At 40.5% G+C, this 21,725-nt stretch overlaps 1 protein-coding gene across 3 annotated transcripts in view; it reads left to right on the top strand.

Moving 5' to 3' along the window:
* The window catches only part of ptpn13 (protein tyrosine phosphatase non-receptor type 13), a 236,941-nt gene extending 215,582 nt beyond the window's left edge, over nucleotides 1–21,359 (top strand). For all 3 annotated transcript variants that reach the window (XM_055640029.1, XM_055640022.1, XM_055640017.1), the window contains 8 exons: nucleotides 3,757–3,842; nucleotides 4,531–4,625; nucleotides 6,313–6,461; nucleotides 9,848–9,938; nucleotides 11,092–11,429; nucleotides 12,182–12,397; nucleotides 18,092–18,154; nucleotides 20,664–21,359. In XM_055640029.1, the coding sequence (XP_055496004.1) occupies nucleotides 3,757–3,842; nucleotides 4,531–4,625; nucleotides 6,313–6,461; nucleotides 9,848–9,938; nucleotides 11,092–11,429; nucleotides 12,182–12,397; nucleotides 18,092–18,154; nucleotides 20,664–20,747 (1,122 nt within the window). In that variant the 3' untranslated portion in view covers nucleotides 20,748–21,359. The remainder of the gene's footprint in view (nucleotides 1–3,756; nucleotides 3,843–4,530; nucleotides 4,626–6,312; nucleotides 6,462–9,847; nucleotides 9,939–11,091; nucleotides 11,430–12,181; nucleotides 12,398–18,091; nucleotides 18,155–20,663) is intronic.
* Nucleotides 21,360–21,725: the final 366 nt, after the last annotated feature.

Below are 21,725 nucleotides of genomic sequence, written 5' to 3'. Positions count from 1 at the left end.
ATTCTTGTGAAAGGTTTTGCCTTCTGACCCTGAAGATTCCTTCCACTATCTTTCAACCACAAGTCAAGGGGTGGTTGGAATGTTCACCAGTTTCTTGGATGTGCATTTCCAGCAACAGTTGAGCTGCCTTGGACATAGTTTTAAAAAAGATCTGTCACCAGGTCCCTCACATTCACTTACCCCTGCTCTGGCACACATTGGAAGGATTATACCATCTTATACCATTGCTGCAACTCGCAAAGATTTCTTGAACAGTGTCTCAAAAAACTGCAGTCCTTGTCATGCAACAGGACAAGGGTAAAAGGAACAATAGAATCTCCCAAATTTCCATTGCAGTCATATACCATCCTAGCATGGAAATACACAGATTTTCTTCGACTTTGCTGGGTCAAATTGGTGGACGTCCTTTTCTAATTAGTTTGTGCACCTTCAGCTCACCGATTGAAGCAATTCAAGAAGGTGGCACACCACCATCTTCAGAGAGCTAGTTAGGAATGGTTAATAAATGATGATCCTGTAGCTAGACACAAAATCTGTGAATTAGTTTAGAGAAAAACTTAAGCATAAAAAGTGATACTTAAAATGCTGAACTTTTGAACTGACATCTCCGTTGTAGGGACAATTGTAAACAGCTTGGCTGGAAGTGTTGATATCTCAGTAGTATCAATCTTTGGTCTTACAGCTGCATTTTTATCTGGTCACATGTTCGTTCAATCTACCTGGTGTGCTTTTGTTGATAATATGTGGATTGAAATATATATATATATATTGTTATGATATGCACCTCAGGCAAAAGTCAAGATGAATTATCCACTTGGTGCCCAATTGACAGTTATTTCTAATGCTTCCAATTTCTCCATTGCATTTATGTGTTGACTGTGGTAAAGCATGTAATATTGGCAAAAGATTGAATTTCTGTCACATCACTTTCCTGCCCTTTTCCCATATATGATTCATTCCACAATTATCTAATGCAAACTTACATATAGACATCATGTGAACGCTCCCTAAGATTAACAGGACGTCCACACCCAACAGCCTTGTAGCTTGCTCTTCACATTCATTCAGCACCAAGCGGCTGAATCTTGCTGAGGCAAGTTCAACCTCTCTTATTTGCCACTGTAGCCAGAGACATTCTCTGACTTACTGAACCAAGGGCCAGACACATTTTGAATCTGCCTCTTTGGTTTTATATCTGCCATTGCTGCCATACCTAATGTGCATCCTCTTCTCCCCCTTCATTCAAATGGGATCATTGATTGTAATTAAAAAGGTAAGTTTAATTCTGTTTTTCTTTACTTATATTTTAATTAAGCTAACTTTAAACTTAAACGTTTAAATTTTTTTTGGTAAAAAATTACAGATTTTTAGTGATTTACATCAACTTCAACTAAGGTGATGGTTAGTTCCACTGTGGAGCCAGCAGAGGTTGCTGGTCAAACTACATGCAATCCACCCCAAGAGGTAGATAGTTGGAATATAGTTGGACTGCTGTCTTTGCACTCGAGGCAGAAAGTATTAGGAATGTGCAAGGGCATGTGCTACATTTGAACTGAATGGAGTTGTCAAAAGATGTGTTCACCTGTGTTCAAGGAGATAAAAGAATGGTCATTATCATTGTGATTGAAGAGATAGCAGTGCTTTAGGTATGCAAGCGACTGTTTTTCAAGAGGAAATGTTGATTGTGTGACGGACGAGAGATTAGATAGCAACATCACATTCAGAAATTGTAGATGCAAAGGATGTATGAGTAGACAGATGGTGCACAGTTATTTTTTTTAATTTGCAAGTCACAATTTGGATGGGTTTTTTTAATTGGCATTCTCTGTGTTTCAATGCACTATGTGGTCAAGCTGCCTGTATGCCAGAGTCATGGTGGGCCGTGACTGCAGTTTCCTATTGCTGTTTCAGCACAGTTGGTGTGTCTCGAATCTTCAGGACCTCAGTGCTGGACTGCACCACTTAATCAGGCCTGGTACTTCACAGTGCTGTTGCATTATTAGCTGTGAGGTATTTTATACAGCAAAGCTGTAGTGAATAAGATCTATTCAAGGAAGACCACACAATTCTTATTCCCCTTTAATCAACATCAGCATTACAAAAAGTTTTGTTTTTACATCCATTTACCTTGATATTTGTGAGGTGTTCCACAATGAAATGTAGCTGCTGTATTTGTCAGCAATTTCATTTCAAATTCAATTCACTGTCTGTCATGTTCTTTGTAAGGAACCATAGCTTCTCTTCTTGCATAATGCAATCTATAAAAATATAATTATCCAAAATGTAGCTGAGAGGATATGGGACTGTGAAGACGAGGAATGTCCTGCCCATGAAAAGACTCAGCAAACATGAGGAGTAACATCCTCTGTAATCATGTAAGGTTTTGATGAGGACATTTATCTGTGTATAGTTTCATTTCCCATACCCAAAGAAGGATTTTTTTGCCTGGGAGTAAGTGCAATGTGAGCATATTTCATTGATTCCTGGCATGAGAGGGCCTTACTTAGATTGGTCCATACCTACTGAGTTTAGAAGAAATAGAGCTGACTTTATGGAGATTCTGAGAAGGATTAACAGGGTAGATGTTGGGAGATCGTTTTCTCTAATTAAAGAGAAATTCCAGCTCTGCTACAGATGTTCCAGTGTAAGGGGACAGTCATTTCAGACCCGTGAGGGGATTCTGTCCACACAGACGGTTGTGGACCTTTAATTATTGAGAATTCTCGATGCTTAGATCAATTGATTTTTGAACATTAATAGAATCGAGCAATGGGTATCAGACAGGAAAACACAATACAGAATTAAGCATGATCTTTTCAAGGAGTTATTTGCTTATTTCTACTATCCCCCCATCTCCCTGCAAAATTGTTAAACTTCATTGGACAGAAATGTTCCTCTGAGCCATAGAGAGCCATAGAATCTTACAGTTTGGAAATAGGCCATTCGGCCCAACTTGCCCACACCGACCATTATGTCCCATCTACACTAGGCCCACCTGCCTGTATTTGACCCATATCCCTCAAAACCTGTCCTATCCATGTATGTGTCTGATTGTTTCTTAAACGATGCACGAGTCCCTGCCTCAACTATTTCCTCTGGCAGCTTGTTCCATACACCGACCACCCTTTGTGTGAAAAGATTACCCCTCAGATCCCTATTCAATTTTTCTGCCTTAACCTTTTTATGAGCCCTACAAAAACAACACTGCTTTCCTACTAGTGGCCACAAGAGCCTACCCCTTCTCCCCTGACGCACTTCCAGCTCCACCCATTCTTGTCATCATGAAGGACTTCCTCGCCACATTAATGGGTTCATTCCCTACCAATTTAAATATTGAGCCCAATAGTTCAGCTACATCTGCTCAAGTGAGCCAGGAGAGCTGGCAAAGAATAATTATCGAAGGCAGACAAAAGTGCTGGAGAAACTCAGCGGGTGCAGCAGCATCTATGGAGCGAAGGAAATAGGCAACGTTTCGGGCCGAAACCCTTCTTCAGAAATCCTTCACTCCATAGATGCTGCTGCACCCGTTGAGTTTCTCCAGCACTTTTGTCTACTTTTGATTTTCCAGCATCTGCAGTTTCTTCTTAAATACTTTGTCTACTCCACTGCAAAATCTCCAAAAAGAATAATGATCAATGTTTCCTGGTGTTGAAGAAACAGTGCAGTTTTCTTTGTGAATTCCTTCTGTTTGATGGTGCATTCTTATTTAATTTTGTTGTTTCTGTTTAATAATATATATTTTTTTAAATATTGCAGCCAGTTAGGAAAAATTGCTGCGAGCATTCAACAACTGTAAAGAAACCAGTGCAGGAGCACTCCATTAAAGATACAGCCTCAGAAAGGTAATATACCCCAAAGGATCCAAGCAATGACAAAGCACCATGGAATTAATAAAGAGCTATGTTGCCTGATTACCAGCATTCTGCACCAAATTACAAATATGCTCAATATATTTAAACGTGATAGTCTGATCAGATATTTTTCCTCTGCCATGATAGTAAAATAAAATGTTGAATTTGAATTTGTGGCCCACTATGTTTATTTAAATGACAGTTACATATTTGAAGTATTTAAGAAGGAACTGCAGATGCTGGAAAATCGAAGGTTGACAAAAGTGCTGGAGAAACTCAGCGGGTGCAGCAGCATCTATGGAGCGAAGGAAATAGGCAACGTTTTGGGCCGAAACGTTGCATATTTCCTTCGCTCCATACATGCTGCTGCACCCGCTGAGTTTCTCCAGCACTTTTGCCATATTTGAAGTAAATACACTTATCTGAAGAATATTGTTTATTCCTTTTCTCCAGGGATGCTGCCTGACCCGCTGAGTTACTCCAGCTTTTTGTGTCTATCTATGCTTATCAACCATATTTGTGAACATGCCACAGGAGTTAATGTAATAGCAGATAATTATTTTTTGTTTTTGTGTTGCTAGAAGATAAAATGTGATATAATTAGCAAATAATTATATAATCAATAAATATAATAATACCATGTGAAAATGACCATTGTGTGATCACTTGATTGATGTAGGGCACCCAGGCAGGACAACACCGAGGAGGATGAAATTATCTGGGACAGTGAAGAACTCCCAATTGCCAGTCTTCAGCAGGACACTTCACTCAAAGGTAAAATATTATTATTTTTATTAACTAAATTATAATTGGGAATAAGGAACATGATGTTTGACCTTTTTTTCACATTTTCATCAATTGAATTTTAGTTGTTTAGTTTAGCGATACAGAGCGGCAACAGGCCCTTCGGCCCGCCGAGTCCGCACCGACCATCGATCCTGGCGCATTAACACAAGCCTACACACACTAGGGACAATTTACACTTATACCAAGTATACAAACCTGTATGTCTGTGGAGTGTGGGAGGAAACCGAAGATCTCAGATAAAACATACGCGGTCATGGGGAGAACATACAAACTCCGTACAAACAGCACACGTAGTCAGGATCGAACCTGGGTCTCCGGCGCTGAAGGCAGCATCTCTACCGCTGTGATACCATGTTGCCCAATGATACTAAATTGTCAAACAACAAAATGGCCCAGGGTTTGAAGTCAGCTGGGAACCAACCAAACTAAGTTTCTACACATATTCACAACACGACTATTTGATTAGTCTCCTTAATTTGGAAGCTGTGGAATTGCCGCAGCTTTGCACTGCAGTCCTACCCGGTGCCTCAGGTCAGCGGATCAGCTGCTCCTTGAGGTACCAAGGTCTAAGCGGAAGCTCAGAGGGGATAGAGCCTTTTCTGTTGCTGCACCGGCACTTTGGAACACCTTGCCGCTGCAGATCAGACAGGCCCCTTCACTGTCCATCTTTAAATCCTCCCTAAAAACGCACTCTTTTATTCACTGGCTTTCGACACTGGCTGAGACATTGTTCCTGTTTTAGTGCTTTTAATGTCTTTTAATTTTTTACTGTTTTTATAGTCCTGTCGTTTTAATGGTTTTAGTTTTGTGATAACTTTTGTTGATTTCCCTTGTACAGCACTTTGTGGTAACTGATGTTGCCTAAAAGTGCTTTATAAATAAAGTTATTATTATTATTATTATTACAGCAGAGAATAGTATAGAAAAGTGAAGGACTGCCAGGAAACATAAGAATACTGCATTCAACAAGTTTCCATGGGAACCTTAAGCTTTATGCCACTTATTAGTAACATTCAGATCTGCCTAAAATGCTGAATTTCTACATTAAACCCAGCACGCTGAATGTTCATCCGTTTTTTGCCCAGAAATACTTACAACAGATGTTCAGAATAGGTTTAAAATATATAATAATTGGATTTTTCTATGACTATTAAGAGATTTTGAATATAAAATATTAATGTTATAATCAATAATAAAATATATTAATTAATTAATAACAATTGCCAGTATTATATAATATGAAAATATTAAATGGTGAATATCAAAGACGCCCCTGAGAGGCAACATGTACGCTCTGAAGTGATCAAAGTTGCACATTGGGAAAACAGCATAGCAAGGATATATATCTACATGTTCCAGAATTCCTTTATGTTCCCCAACTGAATAAATAAAGCTGAAATATATAGTTGGGAATTATTTTATACTCTGCATTGTGCAAAATACGATACAGGTTAGTGCATACATTGGTGGATATAATTCCATTTGCTCAAATGCAATTTTATTTTTTAATGAAACTAATTTGTGTTACTTAACAATTGCACTAGAAATTATAGTTTTTGTTGCACAATAGCAGTATCCCAATTAATCATGCTGTACTTTGTTCGCAGTTGTTGCATTATGTTATATTGGTCACATTTTTCTTCATCTATTGCAGAAGAATGGTCGGAAACAATAGAGAAACATGCTGTCCTTTCCATTGCAAACGTTCCCCCAGGAAGCCAGTATACAGGTTCTAAGCTGGAAGCGGTCATTAAAACATTATGTGGATTGCTGGAACAAAATATTCCAATACTAGAATTTGAGGTATGTTCCGAAATTAAGAGCGCCGTTTGTTCATGTATTATTAACTATAGAAAATTTAGATATTTGTTGCATTCTGCAAGTATCTTCTGCAAGTGCGTGAAAAGATAAAAAGGTTACTGAAAAAAAAACTGTAGGATCCTTTATAATTAGAAAGAAGAGAGAATACAAAGGGAAGGGCACAGAAATTAACTGAATACTTTGGAGAATCAAGGAGGTGCAGATGCTGGTTTACAAAAAAATACACAAAGTGCTGGAGTAACTCAGCGCTTCAGACAACACAGGCCAGCACTTTGTGTCTTTTTTTTTAACAGAATGCATTGGTTCTGTCTTCGTGGAAGAAGGTGTTCAAGAATTTAAGAGAGTTTATTGTCATGTGTCCCAGATAAGGACAATGAAATTCTTGCTTTGCTTCAGCACAACAGAATATAGAAGGCATGAATACAGAACAGATCAGTGTGTCCATATACCATTGTATAAATATATACACACATGAATAAATAAAACAGATAAAGTGCAAATAAACAGATAATGGGCTATTAATGTTCAGAGTTTTGTTTGCGTTGAGTTCAATAGCCTGATGGCTGTGGGGAAGTAGCTGTTTCTGAACCTGGACGTTGCAGTCTTCAGGCTCCTGTACCTTCAACCTGAAGGTAGCAGGGAGATAATGTGTGGCCAGGATGGTGTGGTGCTTGATGATGCTGCCAGCCTTTTTGAGGCAGCGAATGCGATGGATCCCCTCGATGGTAGGGAGGTCAGAGCCGATGATGGACTAGACAGTGTTTACTTTTGCAGCGACCATAATGAGGCCACAACTAATTCCTAGAATGCGGGAACTCCTCATGACCACGAAGGCGACTCATCGGCAACTACCCGCGAACATGTGGCGACCATGTGGTGACTGCATAGTCTCCTGCAGTCACCTAAAAATTTCACCCAAGTGGGACAGGCCCATAAGGCGCCCCTAAAATTGTTGCAATATCGTGTACCATTTTTGCTGTATTTTGGGAACATATATACAAGATGAGACTTTTAGTTATATATATCCAGACCAAGTGGGGCCTGTTGGGTCCCCCAACGCAACCCGTTCCCCAACGTAAGATTCCACCACTCACCTGTTCCCCCAATGCAACCCGTTCCCCCAATGCAGTATTCCACCATTCACCCATAGCCCCCCCCACCCTCCCTCATTTTAAACTTTTTTAAATGCAATTACACTTACATTTTTTTATTCTTTAATGTGATGTCGGTGCTACCAACAAGGCCATCTTTTGTTATCCAAATCTAATCATTAAACTTTCAATTTAGAGAGCAATTAAAAAGCTTTGCAATCACATATGTGCTGGGTTAGGCTGGCAGATTCTTCCCCCGAAGGACATTTGCTGGCAATGACTCAGTGTCCTGGGATAGCAACATTGTAGTAGGGCTACAATCCCATTGTGATGTCATAGTTTGGAACTGCCAGTGCAGATTTGAAGAAATCCTTCTCAAAGTGGGATTTTGTCAAGCTAGAAATGTTAATAATTAGTAAAATATAACATCAATCTGAACAAAACTTGGCTAATGCACACCCCAGGACAATGGTGAGTAAGGTGGGCAAAAAATTGTAACGCTATCGATTACCATTTGGCGGAATCTCCAGAACACACACGCATACAAACAAACAAGATAAGAGTTTTAGTAATATAATGTATATACTAGACCAAGTGGGACCCATCAGGCCCCGTTCCCCCAATGCAACCCGTTTCCACCACTCACCCGTTCCCCCAACAGAACCTGTTCACCCAACGCAATATTCCACCACTCGCCCATAGCCCCGTACTGTGCAGGCTTGGCTCATTTCCCCTCATCTCCCAACACTCTCTCACCCTCCTCTTCACCCTCCCTCTTCTCTCTCCCCTCTCCCGTTCCCCCACTGCTCACCTCTCCCCTATCTTTAAGAGATAGGGGATATGGGGAGAAGGCAGGAACTGGGTACTGATTGGGGATGATCAGCCATGATCACATTGAATGGCGGTGCTGGCTTGAAGGGCCGAATGGCCTACTCCTACACCTATTGTCTATTGTCTATTGCACTCCCCAACCCAACACAATGTTTAAATAACATTTCTCCTCCTCTACTCCCTCCCTCTCTTTACAACAATGTAACAAATCTATCATTGAACTGGGTGGAACACTGTTGATGGCCAGTTTATGTAAATTAGATCACATTGTGATGTCATAGCTGCAACTGCCACTGCAGTGTTCAAGTCGTTCTTTCTCAAACTGTATTTTGTAAAGTTAAAAATGATAATAACTTGTGAAATGCAACATAAATCTGATCGAAACGTGTTGAAAACGCATCACAGGACAATTGTGAGTAAGGTGGTGGAAAATTGTAGCACTATCGTGTACCTTTTTGGCGTAATTTCAGGAACTCACTCACTCACAGGCAGACATCCAAACAAACAAGATGAGAGTTTTAGTGATAGATAGATAGATAGATAGATAGATAGATAGATAGATAGATAGATAGATAGATAGATAGATAGATAGATAGATAGATAGATAGATAGATAGATAGATAGATAGATAGATAGATAGATAGATAAATATTTCAGGGCTCGGATTAGGGAACCTTCATTGATGAGGGATATTGAGACTCTGGTCAGAACAAAAAGGAGGAGGCATATATTTATTCAAATTAAGCATACCATTTGAGCAGTATATAAGGGGTGCAGGATGCATAAGAGGGAAATGAGGAAGGCATAAAGAGGACAGGGGATAGCTTTAACAGGTAAGGCAAAGAAGAATTCTATATGACTCTTCAAGTGAACTCAAAGAAAAAGGGTAACAAGGGAAAGAATATGTAGGAAGGAACTGCAGATGCTGGTGTTAGAGTCTTTTCTTCCCAAGGGTGAAAATGTCAAAGGTTGGTGGACATAGCTTTATGGTCAGAATGGGTGTTTAAAGGAGATGTGCGGGGCAAGTTTTTTTACACAGAGTTTATCAAGTTTTCTTCCACCAGCGGTGGTGATGGAAGAAAATATGATAGTGGCATTTACTCTTTGACACTGCCTAGAATGAGGGAACTCAGAATATGGGGAAAGATATTTGGAACTCGGTAAAGTAGAAATTTCTTCATTGCCTCCCTCACAATGTGGAAGCAACCTAAGCCCAGACTGAAACCCACCTGGTGACAAGAGGAACATGGAAGTTCCACTTCAATGGCACTGGAGGTCAGATCCCTGGAGTTGTGAGCACAGAAATACCACTGCTGTAGCGAGAAACCTACATTCCCAGTTTTGTTCGGTTGTAATCACTTGTAAAGTCAAGGTATAAGGCAGAGTACAAAATATATTATAAAATAACCTTATGCATTATTAATCTAAAATTATATATTTCAATAGAATCTGCAGAACCTGAAACCTTTAGATGAATGTTTAATTGGACAAATAAATGAAAACCGGAGGAAGAACCGATATAAAAATATATTACCTTGTAAGTACAAACAAGCAAGTTTTCATAATTTATTTATATTAATGAATAATCCTTCAATTGTCACATTAACAGCATAGCTCAGATCAAAGGTGTTAGATGTAGAAACATTACGACCTTGAGGAATGCTAACAAGTCAAATGTACCAACATTGCCTCTAATATAGTTAATCTGGCACGTTTGGGACTTCATTGTAGATCTAGCGGGTTTTCCATACCTTTGGATGTTATTTATATTAATATTTCAACATTCTAAAAGTTTTAAAAGATGAAACGCAGTAACATTTTAACTGAAAAGGTAAAATCCATTTGAACATTTTAACTGAACCCTGTAAGTTTCAAGGGAGCACAGAAGGCAGAACCAGGTAAGTATGAAAGCAGCACTGTCTTTAGAACAAATGGGTGGGAAGGGAGCACAGGAACCTGGTGAATGGGTTTGAATGTGGGAACGAGAGCACCAGTGAATGGAATGGAGCGTGAACCAGGGCCCTTGTGTATGGACAGGAAGCATGAGAACTGTACCCCAAACAAGGGACTACATGAACGTGAGGCCCTGCAAGTGACTGGGGACGCAGTGAGTTGTCAGGGAACAAGTGGGAAGGGAACATGGAAACAGGGGCCCTAGTGAATGGCAATTGCTAATAGCACCTGGTGTGCCAAATGCCAAAATGTTGGACAGTGAATTATTGGAATTTAAGTGCACCTGTCAAATTGTGAACAATTAACTAGCTTGAACGCGAACATATTTAGACCACCCATTCTTTGTAAAGACAATATACTGTACCATTCACGCAAGACCTGAACTTTTGGTAGCAATGGATCTCCTAATTTAGAATATAGTTCTTCAGAAGGAATGTAGGATTCTTGACCTGAAACATTAACTATTTTTTCCACCATGTCCCCTGGCCCATTGAATGTTTCCAGCATTTACTGTTTTTATTCATTTGTCCCGTCCAGTCTGTTACTCATAAAAGCAACCTTTTTAAGATTAAATTCAGAGTAAACCATGACAATCCTTCAGAAAACTGAATGAGAAAAATGAATTACTTACATATTTTCTATTACATCATTCGCTTATGTCCATCTTGACAATGAAGCATGAGACAATCCAAATAGGTTAAATCATTACTCATTCATTTATTTAATGTCAATTATAGATGATGGCACTCGAGTTCCACTTGGAGAAGAGCGTGGATACATTAATGCCAGCTTCATAAGGATTCCTGTGGATACAGAATATTGCACATACATTGCCTGTCAAGGACCACTACCTCACACAATGGCAGACTTCTGGCAAATGGTTTGGGAACAGAAAAGTAATGTCATTGCCATGATGACCCTGGAAATGGAAGGAGGAAAAGTGAAATGTCACAGATACTGGCCGGAGCTTCAGGACCAATCCATGTTAATAAAAGACAGTATTAAAATAACCCTTCAGAATATTCAAGTTCGGCGAGAATTTGTTGTTCGGACAATAGAGATGAATGACTTGTGGGTACGTACAAAATAAATGTGTGACATATATTGAATTGTTTCTTTAGAATAACACAGGAAAAAAATGATAACTTTGGTGATGTATACTGCAACACAAGATGTTGGAACAAATAGGCGGCACTGTGTCGCAGCGCTGGAGTTGTTGCCTTACAGCCCTTTCAGCGTCGGAAACCCTGCTTTGATCCTGACTACAGGTGCTGTCTACAGAGTTTGTACATTCTCCCCGTGACCTGCGTGAGTTTTCTCTGTGATCTTTGGTTTCCTCCCACACTCCAAAGATGTACAGGTATGTAGGTTAATTGGTTTGGTATAAATGTGAATTACTCCCTTTGTGTGTAGGATAGTGTTAATGTGCAGGGAACGCTGGTCGGTGCCGACTCAGTGGGCCAAAGGGTTTGTTTCCGCGCTGTATCTCTAAGCTAAACTAAACTAAATTTATTGGTCAGCTCCTTACCCTGGCTATGTTGTTGAGAAATGTGCAAGCTGCTGAATTCTAACCAGAAGCCATTTGACCCAGACAGTTGATGTTCTCCCTCCCCATCTCCTTATATGGACCTCTGCTGGGCCCTTTCAGTTTGCTAAATCTGGTGCAGTTAAATCAGTAGAAATATAACACACCTAGGGTGTAGGTCCAGAGGAATACTGGCTCTCACATTTTCATTTGATTATATTTGTTGCTTGGGGATTTCTTCCAGGTGGTTATTGCTCAACAGTTTCAATTCTGATATTGGAACCATTCCTTTATTTACACAGAGCGGTGAGTCACGACAAGTCACCCATTTGAACTTCACAGCCTGGCCAGACCACGGAACGCCAGACCAACCGAAACAATTAGTTGACTTTCTCACCACCTTGAGATGCATTGACAATTCTGGCCCCTTAATTGCCCACTGCAGTGCAGGGATTGGTCGTTCTGGGACCCTCATTTGTGTAGATGCAGCGCTGAAATTCATCAGTAAAGGTCTTGATGTAAGTATTTCTTTGTACCAAACTATTCTTACCCACCCTGGGGATATGAAGATATCAACCAGACTGCCACAGCAAAAGCTTTTGTTTTTCATCAATTTACCTTTGAAAAGTAATCATTAATTTTGCGTGAGAATTATAAAGTATATAGTTTTAAAGAAGGTAATAGGCAAAATTAAAATTATAAAATGTCTATTTTGAATAATTGTGAAGGGAATTTTTGATTTGTTATGAGATTGTACTGGGTTATTGATAAAGTATAAGGACTGGATCAAAATACAAATGGGGGAGGGGGGTTCTTGTATGAAAAACAACCAATAAAAGTACGTTAAGCCTCTCATCTGGCAGACACCCAGATTCAATCCTGACTTTGGGTGCTGTCTGTGTGAAGTTTGCACATTCTCCCTGTGACCACTTGGGTTTCCTCTGTTTCTGGGCAATTGGACTTGGATTTCCATGGAAACTATATCGGTCAATTCATGATGATATTGAACAATGGTTGCAATCCTAAAAGCAATACTGTAGCTCAGATGTCTGCCAATACTCAATATCCAAATATAATTTTTTCCAGAGTAGCTGTGCTCTGTCCACAGTGACCATATTGAGCTCCTGATCACAAATCATTTCAATTCCCCTTCCCACACCCACAGTGATCTGTCTGTCCTTGGCCTTCTCTATTGCCCTGGTGAGGCCAAACTCAAAGTAGAAGAACAGCACCTCAGATTTCATGTGGGTAGCCTACAACCTGTAGATGTAAACATTACATTTTCCAATTAGGAAGCCCATGCCCTCTGTGACCCTTTCTCTCTACTTCTGATTCACCCATGTTCCCTCATACCCCTTTTTCCAACCATTCCCACCCCCTGCTACCCAATTTTGTTCCCCCTCCCCAACTAGGTACATCCCTTCGGCCCACCGGGTTCATGCTGACCATCCTTCCTCTCTCATCAAGTTCACCTTTCATCTTCCTTACTCACCAGAACCCAGCAGTTGCAGTCTCTTGTGTCTCCAGTTGTCACCTTACAGCATTTGTCTCTAATGTCCCCCTCCACTTGCCATACTTGGCTCCGACTGCCCCTTTCTCTTTCCTTCTTTTATCTCCCTCTAGTTATTACCCCCAGACTTTCTCTCCCAACTTCATCCCTTCATCTCCCCCACCTGGCTCCATCTGCCCATCATCCCCCTCTCCTCCTCATCTGGTTCTCCCTGTGACTGATGGGTTTTCTTCAGATGCTTTGGTTACAATAAGTTTCTATTCAATAAAAACTAATAGAAATTCAGTTCTGATCAATAAACTGTTTTACTGTAAGGATCACACTTGTTTGGACATATAAAGAGTAGGAATGTCATTTAACACCTGGAGTCTACTTCACTCTTCAGAGATCATGGCAGACCTGTACAATGGGCGGCACAGCACCACAGACCATATTCGATCCTAACTGCATGTGTTGACTGTATAGACTGTGTCTCTTCTCCTTGTGACCACGTGGGTTTTCTCTGGGTGCTCCTCCCACATTTCAAAGACATGCAGATTTGTAGGTTAATTGGCTTCTGTAAAATTGTCCCTAGTGTGTAGGTTAGAACTCATGGTGATCATAAATGTCGGAGTAGTCAATGTGGGCCGTAGGACCTGTTTATGTGCTGTATCTCTAAACTAAACTATATACTGAGTCTGAAGAAGGGTCTCGACCCGAAACTTTGCCTATTTCCTTCATTCCATAGATGCTGCCTCACCCACTGAGTTTCTCCAGCATTTTTGTCTACCTTCGATTTTCCAGCATCTGCAGTTCCTTCTTAAACATATACACTGCCCTATATTGATGAAGGTCTTTGTTTAACAAAAATCTTATTTGTTAGATTATGAATTGACAAAGTCAAACATTTTGCATATTTTTCCAATTGAAAAGGACAAGTGAGTTTTGAAAAATTATACTTGTGGCATCAATAGGATTTACACCTACCTTAAAATTGTGAGTTGAGTTGTGACTAAAATCTTTGTGTCATTTTGTCCTCATGTTTTTCTTGCACATGTTGTTTTTAACCCCTCTCCGTTGCTGATTCATTATTAGGATTTCTGGAGTGCCGAGCAATGCAAAGTGATTACTGATCATGTTCACATTTTTCCGCATTTCAATTACAATTTTACTATTATTAGAAAAGGGCCTTGTCACTAAATCTTTTGTTTATTTTGATGCCCTTTCCTTTTTTCTTTTTATACACCTAACTTAAACTAGACATTTTTTACAGTTATCAGGATATGTTATAGTCCTTTCTAATTTCTATTCCATTTTGCAGAGTCCCTCATATCTGTCATCCATTGCTACTTTTTCTGACAAGTACAGGGGGTGGTACAGTGGCGCAGAGATAGAGTTGCTGCCCAGGTTCAATCCTGTCTATGGGTGCTGTCTGTATGGAATTTGTACCTTCTCCCTGTGACTGAGCGTGCTTTCTCCAAGTGCCCCAGTTTCCTTCCACACTCCAAAGACGTACAGGTTTGTAGGTTAATTGGCTTTGGTAAGTTGTGAAATTGTCCCTAGTGTGTGGAATAGTGCTAGTGTACAGTGTGATCACTGGTCGGAGCTGACTCGGTGACCCGAAAGGCCTGTTTCAATGTTGTGTCTCTAAAATATTTACCCCTGGATTATCACATATTGGGTACGTCCTGCATTAAATTCTTAATTAATTAATTAATGGAATAATACTTTTTTGTCCCATGTGCCAAGTCGCAGTGAAATCTTTGCTTGCATACTCAAGGTATGCAATAGTTGCCATATAAATCGTGCAGACAAAGTTACAAAGTAAATTGAACATCTCTCTTTGATATTCTGCTGTTTACCCCTTATTGGTTTCACTTAAGGACCTGTCCCAGTTGGGCGTCATGTGCACGTCACGCAGGTGGCGGGCGAAGATTTTGTGAATCCCAAAACGCGCGTGACGTGTAAATGATGTCCCGTAAATGACGCGCAAATGACGCCCAAGTGGGACAGGCCTTAGTTTCTGCAGGCAGGCACACGCCTGTTATCCTCTGGACATCCTTACCATTAATCAGGATTCTTAACTGATTTTTTGGGGTTCTCTTTCCAAGCACTTCATTAATCTGAACCATGTCAAGGATTTTTCACTTGATTTTGATAAATGTAAAGGTAAAAAGAAATGCCTTTTCCTTAACCCTATCGAGGAGATTAGGTTTAAATCACATCAATTATTTTTACACAAGATTAAGAATTCTCTCTGCCAATATGTCCTGTTGTTATGATTGCAATGAGTTACATGTGCCTGCAAGTTTTGTTTGTTAACAATATTCTGTCTGTTGCTCTTTACCAAGTGATATGTAATTGTTATATGGTTTATATGGTTATATATTTAAGAGGGAGTTAGATGTGGCCCTTGTGGCTAAGGGGATCAGAGGGTATGGAGAGAAGGCAGGTACGGGATACTGAGTTGGATGATCAGCCATGATCATATTGAATGGCGGTGCAGGCTCGAAGGGCTGAATGGCCTACTCCTGCACCTAATTTCTATGTTTCTATGTTTCTATGATATGTAGCATACTTTCTTGTAGCTTGGGGCAAACTTTACAGATAATGATTATAAACACCTGAGAAATTCATTACTTTTCAGGTGAATTAGAAATAAATCCAAGTAATCCTACATTTACACATTTGCTGTCTTGTCCAAAGCAAGGGTTGGAATTATTTCAGGGAGCTACTGATTGACTAGTAATTGAAGATAAACCAATGGAGTTTTCCAGGAGAAACAAAAATTGCAGGCTAGTTTTTATTTTGGGATAAAAAGTGTATTTTCTGTATTTAATTAGCACCACGTCTGCAAACAAAATGTTGTTTGGATTATCTGGAACTGCACAGCATGATATAACTAGAACTAACCCCTGGGGCTCTCTCATCTGCTAGACGTTTGCCAGAGGCCTTGGCAATGCAGTTTGCATGTGGTTCAGTGGATCACATACCCAACAGCTGCAAGGCTTCTAGCACAAGGCATATATATGGGACTAATTTACCATCAATTGATTAACTGTTGCCCCAGACTCTACTTGCAAGGATATGTACAAAGCTATAATTCTAAACAGTTGGTCATGTTGAAGGTATAGTTTAACAATTAAGAGCTCTGAACAGGATGGATTCAGGCCTAGTTGAGCAATCAAATCTGTATGATCCTCCAATATGCAAAATATATTAAAATACTTGACATTTGTTAAATCTTTACACTTTCTTCATAAGGAAGAGAAAAATGTATATTATCTATTTTCTTTCTCTTTTCCCTCTCCCACAAAACCAGCCATCAATATAAAGCTAGTTCATTATTTAACACACAGCCACTATCATTTTTTACCCAGCTAATGGTTCTTCCATTTGGTTCTGAATCTAATCATGGCAATAGTTAGGTGAATCATATATACTCTTCCCTCAGCATGTGTAGGTTCAAGGTTTTTTATTATGTCGCAGTTGAAAGTTCAATCCTTCAGAAAACTTTGATTGTACCATAAAACAAAAGATAGCAAGTCCTAGTTTGAATATATTTTTTAAATTCTTGTTTAAATTTAAATCCTTGTTTTCAAATCCCTCCCAGATTACTGCACTGTGCCTCTGCAACTTCATCGATTGAAATAAAATTGTTAAAGGAACCTCATCAGAGCTAGCTATTTGTATGCCATGAAATTGAATAATTTTGAAACCATGAACTACATTAAGTGCCCATTATCCGCTCAGGATAGGGGTACAAACTTCACATAGATGACGAAAATTCCAGATGCCATCAATTGTCCCTCCTTTGAATTCGATACTCTCCAAATAAATATAAATGGGATCTAAAATTGAAAAGTATTAACACAAATTAATAAATAAACTAAAATGTTTAGATGCTAAAAGGAAATTATTTAGCTAACAAGCCGCTTCCACAGAATGTATTGACAGTAACAAGCGGAGATGGATTTTGAAATCATAGGATGTAGCTGTGTAACCGTTCTCTACTAAAACAATACACAGCAAGGTGCCCCTTGACACAAGTAAATCTGCAATCACTACCCAAGTGTTTTACTTTGATACTGCAGATGTTGGTTTACAAAAAAAGACACAAAGCACTGGAGTAACTCAGCGGATCAGGCAGCTTCTCTGGAGAACATGGATAGGTGATGTTTCGGGTCGAAATGTCACCTACTTGATGAAGGGTTCCAACACAAAATGTCACCTTGCCATGTTCTCCAGAGATGCTGCCTGACCAGGTGAGTTACTCCAGTACTTTGTGTCATTTTTTTTAGGTGCATAGACTGGCCATAGAACACAGTAACTGATTCAGATGCAAAATCTCTGCAATCTCCATTACTTGTAGGGTTACGAGTTCCAGGAAGAAGGTGGCGCTTGGGAGAAATACTGAAAGTTATCTCAGAGAAGATAGCATCTGTGGAGAGAATGGATAAGCAAACTTTTGCATCCCTACCCAAAATGTCACCTGTGCATTCCCTCCACGGATGTTGCCTAACCTGCTGAGTTACTCCAGCACTTATTTGTTTTGCTCAAGATTCCAGCATCTGCAGTTCCTCGTCTCTTCAGCGAGAAGAGAGTTGTGAAAGTCTGATTATAAGCATGCTGAATTGGTCGGTACTGAAATCTACAGCAAAATTGCAACTTTGTTTATTGCCTTGATCAGAGCTTCTATTTTTTTCTTTTTCTTTGCCAACAGTTTGATATTTCCTATATTGTTAAGACTATGAGAAACCAACGGCATGGGATGATCCAGACTGAGGTAAGATTTCAGCAACAATATCCTTGCTCCATTGCTGAGTTAGTGAGCTGGTTCAGAAGAGATCAAAATCTCTCAACTTATCACGAGGTTATGTTGTGAGAACATAGTACACTAAATGAAAACTCATTAGTTTCAATGTGAAATGGTTGCATATCAGACCTCAAGATCAGTCAAACATACCTAAGTACTCAGTGTATTTATCTGAAGGAACAAAATAATGACAATTACATTTAAAAAATGTGATAAAAATGTACATAGATAGATAGATAGATATTACTTTATTAATTACTTTATAAATTATTCAGGGGAAATTCAGATGTCCTTGCAGCACACTAATAAAAATGCAACATAGCATTCAAGAAGTTTAACATTAAAACATAAAAACATCCCCCCACAGTGGTTCCCACTGTGGTTCCCACTGTGGGGGAAGGCACAAAGTCCAGTCCCCATCCTCTTGTCCACCCAGAGTCGGGCCCATTGAGGCCTCCACAGTCGCCGCCACGGGGCCCGATGTTCCCGGCCGTTCTCGCCGGGTGATGGTACTCCGGCGTCAGGAGAACCCTCAGCGGCTTGGGGTGCCAGGAACGACCACCTTCTTACCGGAGACCGCGGCTTCCAAGCCAACAGACCGCGCTGGACGGAGCTTCACACAGATCACACACTGGCGATCACGGTGAGAGATCCCAGGCTCCGGGATGCAAAGTTCAGCGCCGCAGCTGGCCGCTCCACAGAACCGCGGCTCCACGATGTTTTTATCGGCGGTCCCAGCATACAGGAGTTCCAGCGCAGCGACTCAGGCAAAACATCACCCGCTCTGCGATAGCGCTCCAGCGCTGTGCCGCAGCCAAAGCCGAGGTTCTGGCCAGGTCCCCTCAGGAAACGTCGCTCCAGGACCCGCTGGTAGGCCGCGAGGACAGGTCGAAGGTGCTGCTCAGAGGAAGGCAGCCTCTCCGACCAGGTAGGGACTTGAAAAAGCAGTTTCCCCCTTCCCCCCCCACCACCCCCCACACATAAAAAGATTAGACCCCCCGACTACACACTTTAACGTACTAAAAATAATAAAAAGAAGTGAAAAAAATGGACAGCTGCAGGACTGGCAGCCATACAGGACAGCGCCCCCACCGAAAAAAAAAAAAAATATATCATGTGCACTTTCGGATATTTACCACAAAACATTCAAAGTATCTGCCCAGACATGAACAGCATGCCCTTTGTTCCACCCACAGTTACCCACCCACACCCTACTGCTCATGCCCACCCTCTCTCCTCCCCTGCTGACCTCAACAACCATCCCTCCCCCTCCAACAACTTTTTCCTTCCCACCAACTCCTCTCCCCCCACCAACACCCTCTCCACCTCTAACACTCTCTCCCTCGTGTTCGCCCCCGCCCACCCTCTCGCCTCAGCTGCTCACCCCCCACCAACCCACCCTCTCCCAACCAACCCTTTCCCCGCCTTCCAACACTCTCCCCCTCCTGCTCGCCCTGACCCACTCTCGATCCCTTCTGCTCATCCCCTCTCACCCCCGCCGACCCTTTCTACCCCCTCCAACACTCTCTCCGTCCCACTCGCCCCCACCCACACTTCCTCCACCACTCATGCTCTCTCGTCGCTACTCACCTTCACCCTGACCTCCTCTCCTGCTAGGTTATGCCAACCACCTCTTTTCCCACAACTCTCTTTCTCTATCCCTTGCTTGCCCAGCCGTTCCCTTTCCCTTACACCACTTCTGTTCTTAACTGTTCTTTTTCCCACTCCCCCACCACTTCCCATTCTCTTCCCCATTTACACACTCTTAAGGCAGGTGAATGGTGAGCTACAATCATTGATGACACGGCTGAGTAAAGAAGACCCGCCTCTCAACAGAGATTTCAATTGTCCACATCAAGGACTCATGTGCTATAGGGTCTTATGCTCATTAGTGAAAATCCATAAAATGAAGCTTGTAAAACAAAAGGATACCTGTATTTTATTGCCGTGAATTGGTGAAATCTCTTGAAAGTTGAAAGAACTTCACTGCATGTGTTCAGGAAGTGTACAGCAGAATTGTGCCCTGGGTTTTTACAGCACTGCATTTGTACCATGTTTTATGAAATGGGAAAGTAACACAAAATACATTCTTGAGGTTGTAATTTTATATCTGGTACAAATCCCCACACAGTTACAGTAGGAAACCAAGAACCATGCAATATTGGAAAGTCAATACTTTGGAGAATGGACATTATTGATCATTATCAAGAATAAGGCATGGGGAGGAATTCCCGCTTGATTCAAATCTATGCTAAAAAAAAAAAAATTAGATCTTGGTTGAATCGTTTATTAAGTCACTAATTTGCAGTATCCTGAATATCTTCAATGGAGCTGTTTAATTAATCTCTTTATTGCCTGTGTGAATGCAGTCCTCCTCTGTGCTATTGTGATGGTAACCTCAGTTACTTTGTTACACTCAGTAATAACTCTCTATTCAATAATATGTACCTTCTAAAGATACTTTTTTTTTACTGTGTAGAACCAGTACATATTCTGCTATCAAGTCATTCTGCACATTCTCACTCAACTCCAAGGGCAGGAGGAAGAAATGGCAAAGACATGAAATCCATTTCTGAAATGGCTCAAACAATTGGTATTGTGTCTTTCCAACAGGAACATGAAACCAGCATTCACCAACATTCCTGCCTTATTCTAGAAGCAAATGTGTACTTTTTTTTAACTATTTCAACCTCAAAGAATGTGGTCCAAGAACATTTTTCAGGAGAAAAAAAATGTCAGAAGCTGAATATTTTGTACTTACTGGATTTATTATAGATAATAATTATAATACAAACTTACTAAATCGTTATGTATAATGCAAATCTTAAACTATGGTAATAGTTGACAATTCACAACTGCAACTGTATTTTAAGCACATGTATAAGTAATGCTGATCCCCAGTTTACAACAGTTCATAACATTGCAGGGTCTTTGTTGGGAACCAATGGGTTTTTTAATTATTTTACTGTACAGCCAATGAAAACAGTATTGATTTTATATCTTTCCTGGGTTTACTTACAACGAAAGTTAAATATTTCTATATATACCAATTTCCAAATTGCTTTCCATTTATGACCCTTGTACATAGTTACATTTAACATTTGTCTAGATATAATTAAAAGTATTATTAGCAAGATTGTAAATAAAAAGACGAACTCTGTGGGTCTAATTGGTATTTGAGACTGGTATTGGTTTATTACTCAATGTGATTGGTCCAGGGCAAATTGTTGGTGATATTTATGCCAAGGAATTCGAAGCTCTCGACAATCTCCATTTCAGCCTGTACCCACCTCATTACCTGAAGGCAATAACTATCTCCTTCTTCTTGTTGTCATTGAGGGAGAGATTATTGTCTTGACAACATGTTACTATGCTTCCTATCTCTTTCCGGTAATCTGTCTCGTCATTATTCAAGATCCGGTCGACCACAGTGCAAAGTTGTACTTGGAGTTAGAGCAGAATTTGGCCACACACTCGTGAGTGTATAAGCTATAGTAGACTAAGTGAGACCCGTTGGGTCCCAGCATCACACGGGAGGGCT

This window comes from Leucoraja erinacea, chromosome 1 (genome assembly GCF_028641065.1).
Source record: "Leucoraja erinacea ecotype New England chromosome 1, Leri_hhj_1, whole genome shotgun sequence".
NCBI lineage: Eukaryota > Metazoa > Chordata > Chondrichthyes > Rajiformes > Rajidae > Leucoraja > Leucoraja erinaceus.
The sequence above is the reverse complement of the archived record's forward strand: the minus strand, read 5'-3'. Positions and strand labels throughout refer to the sequence as shown.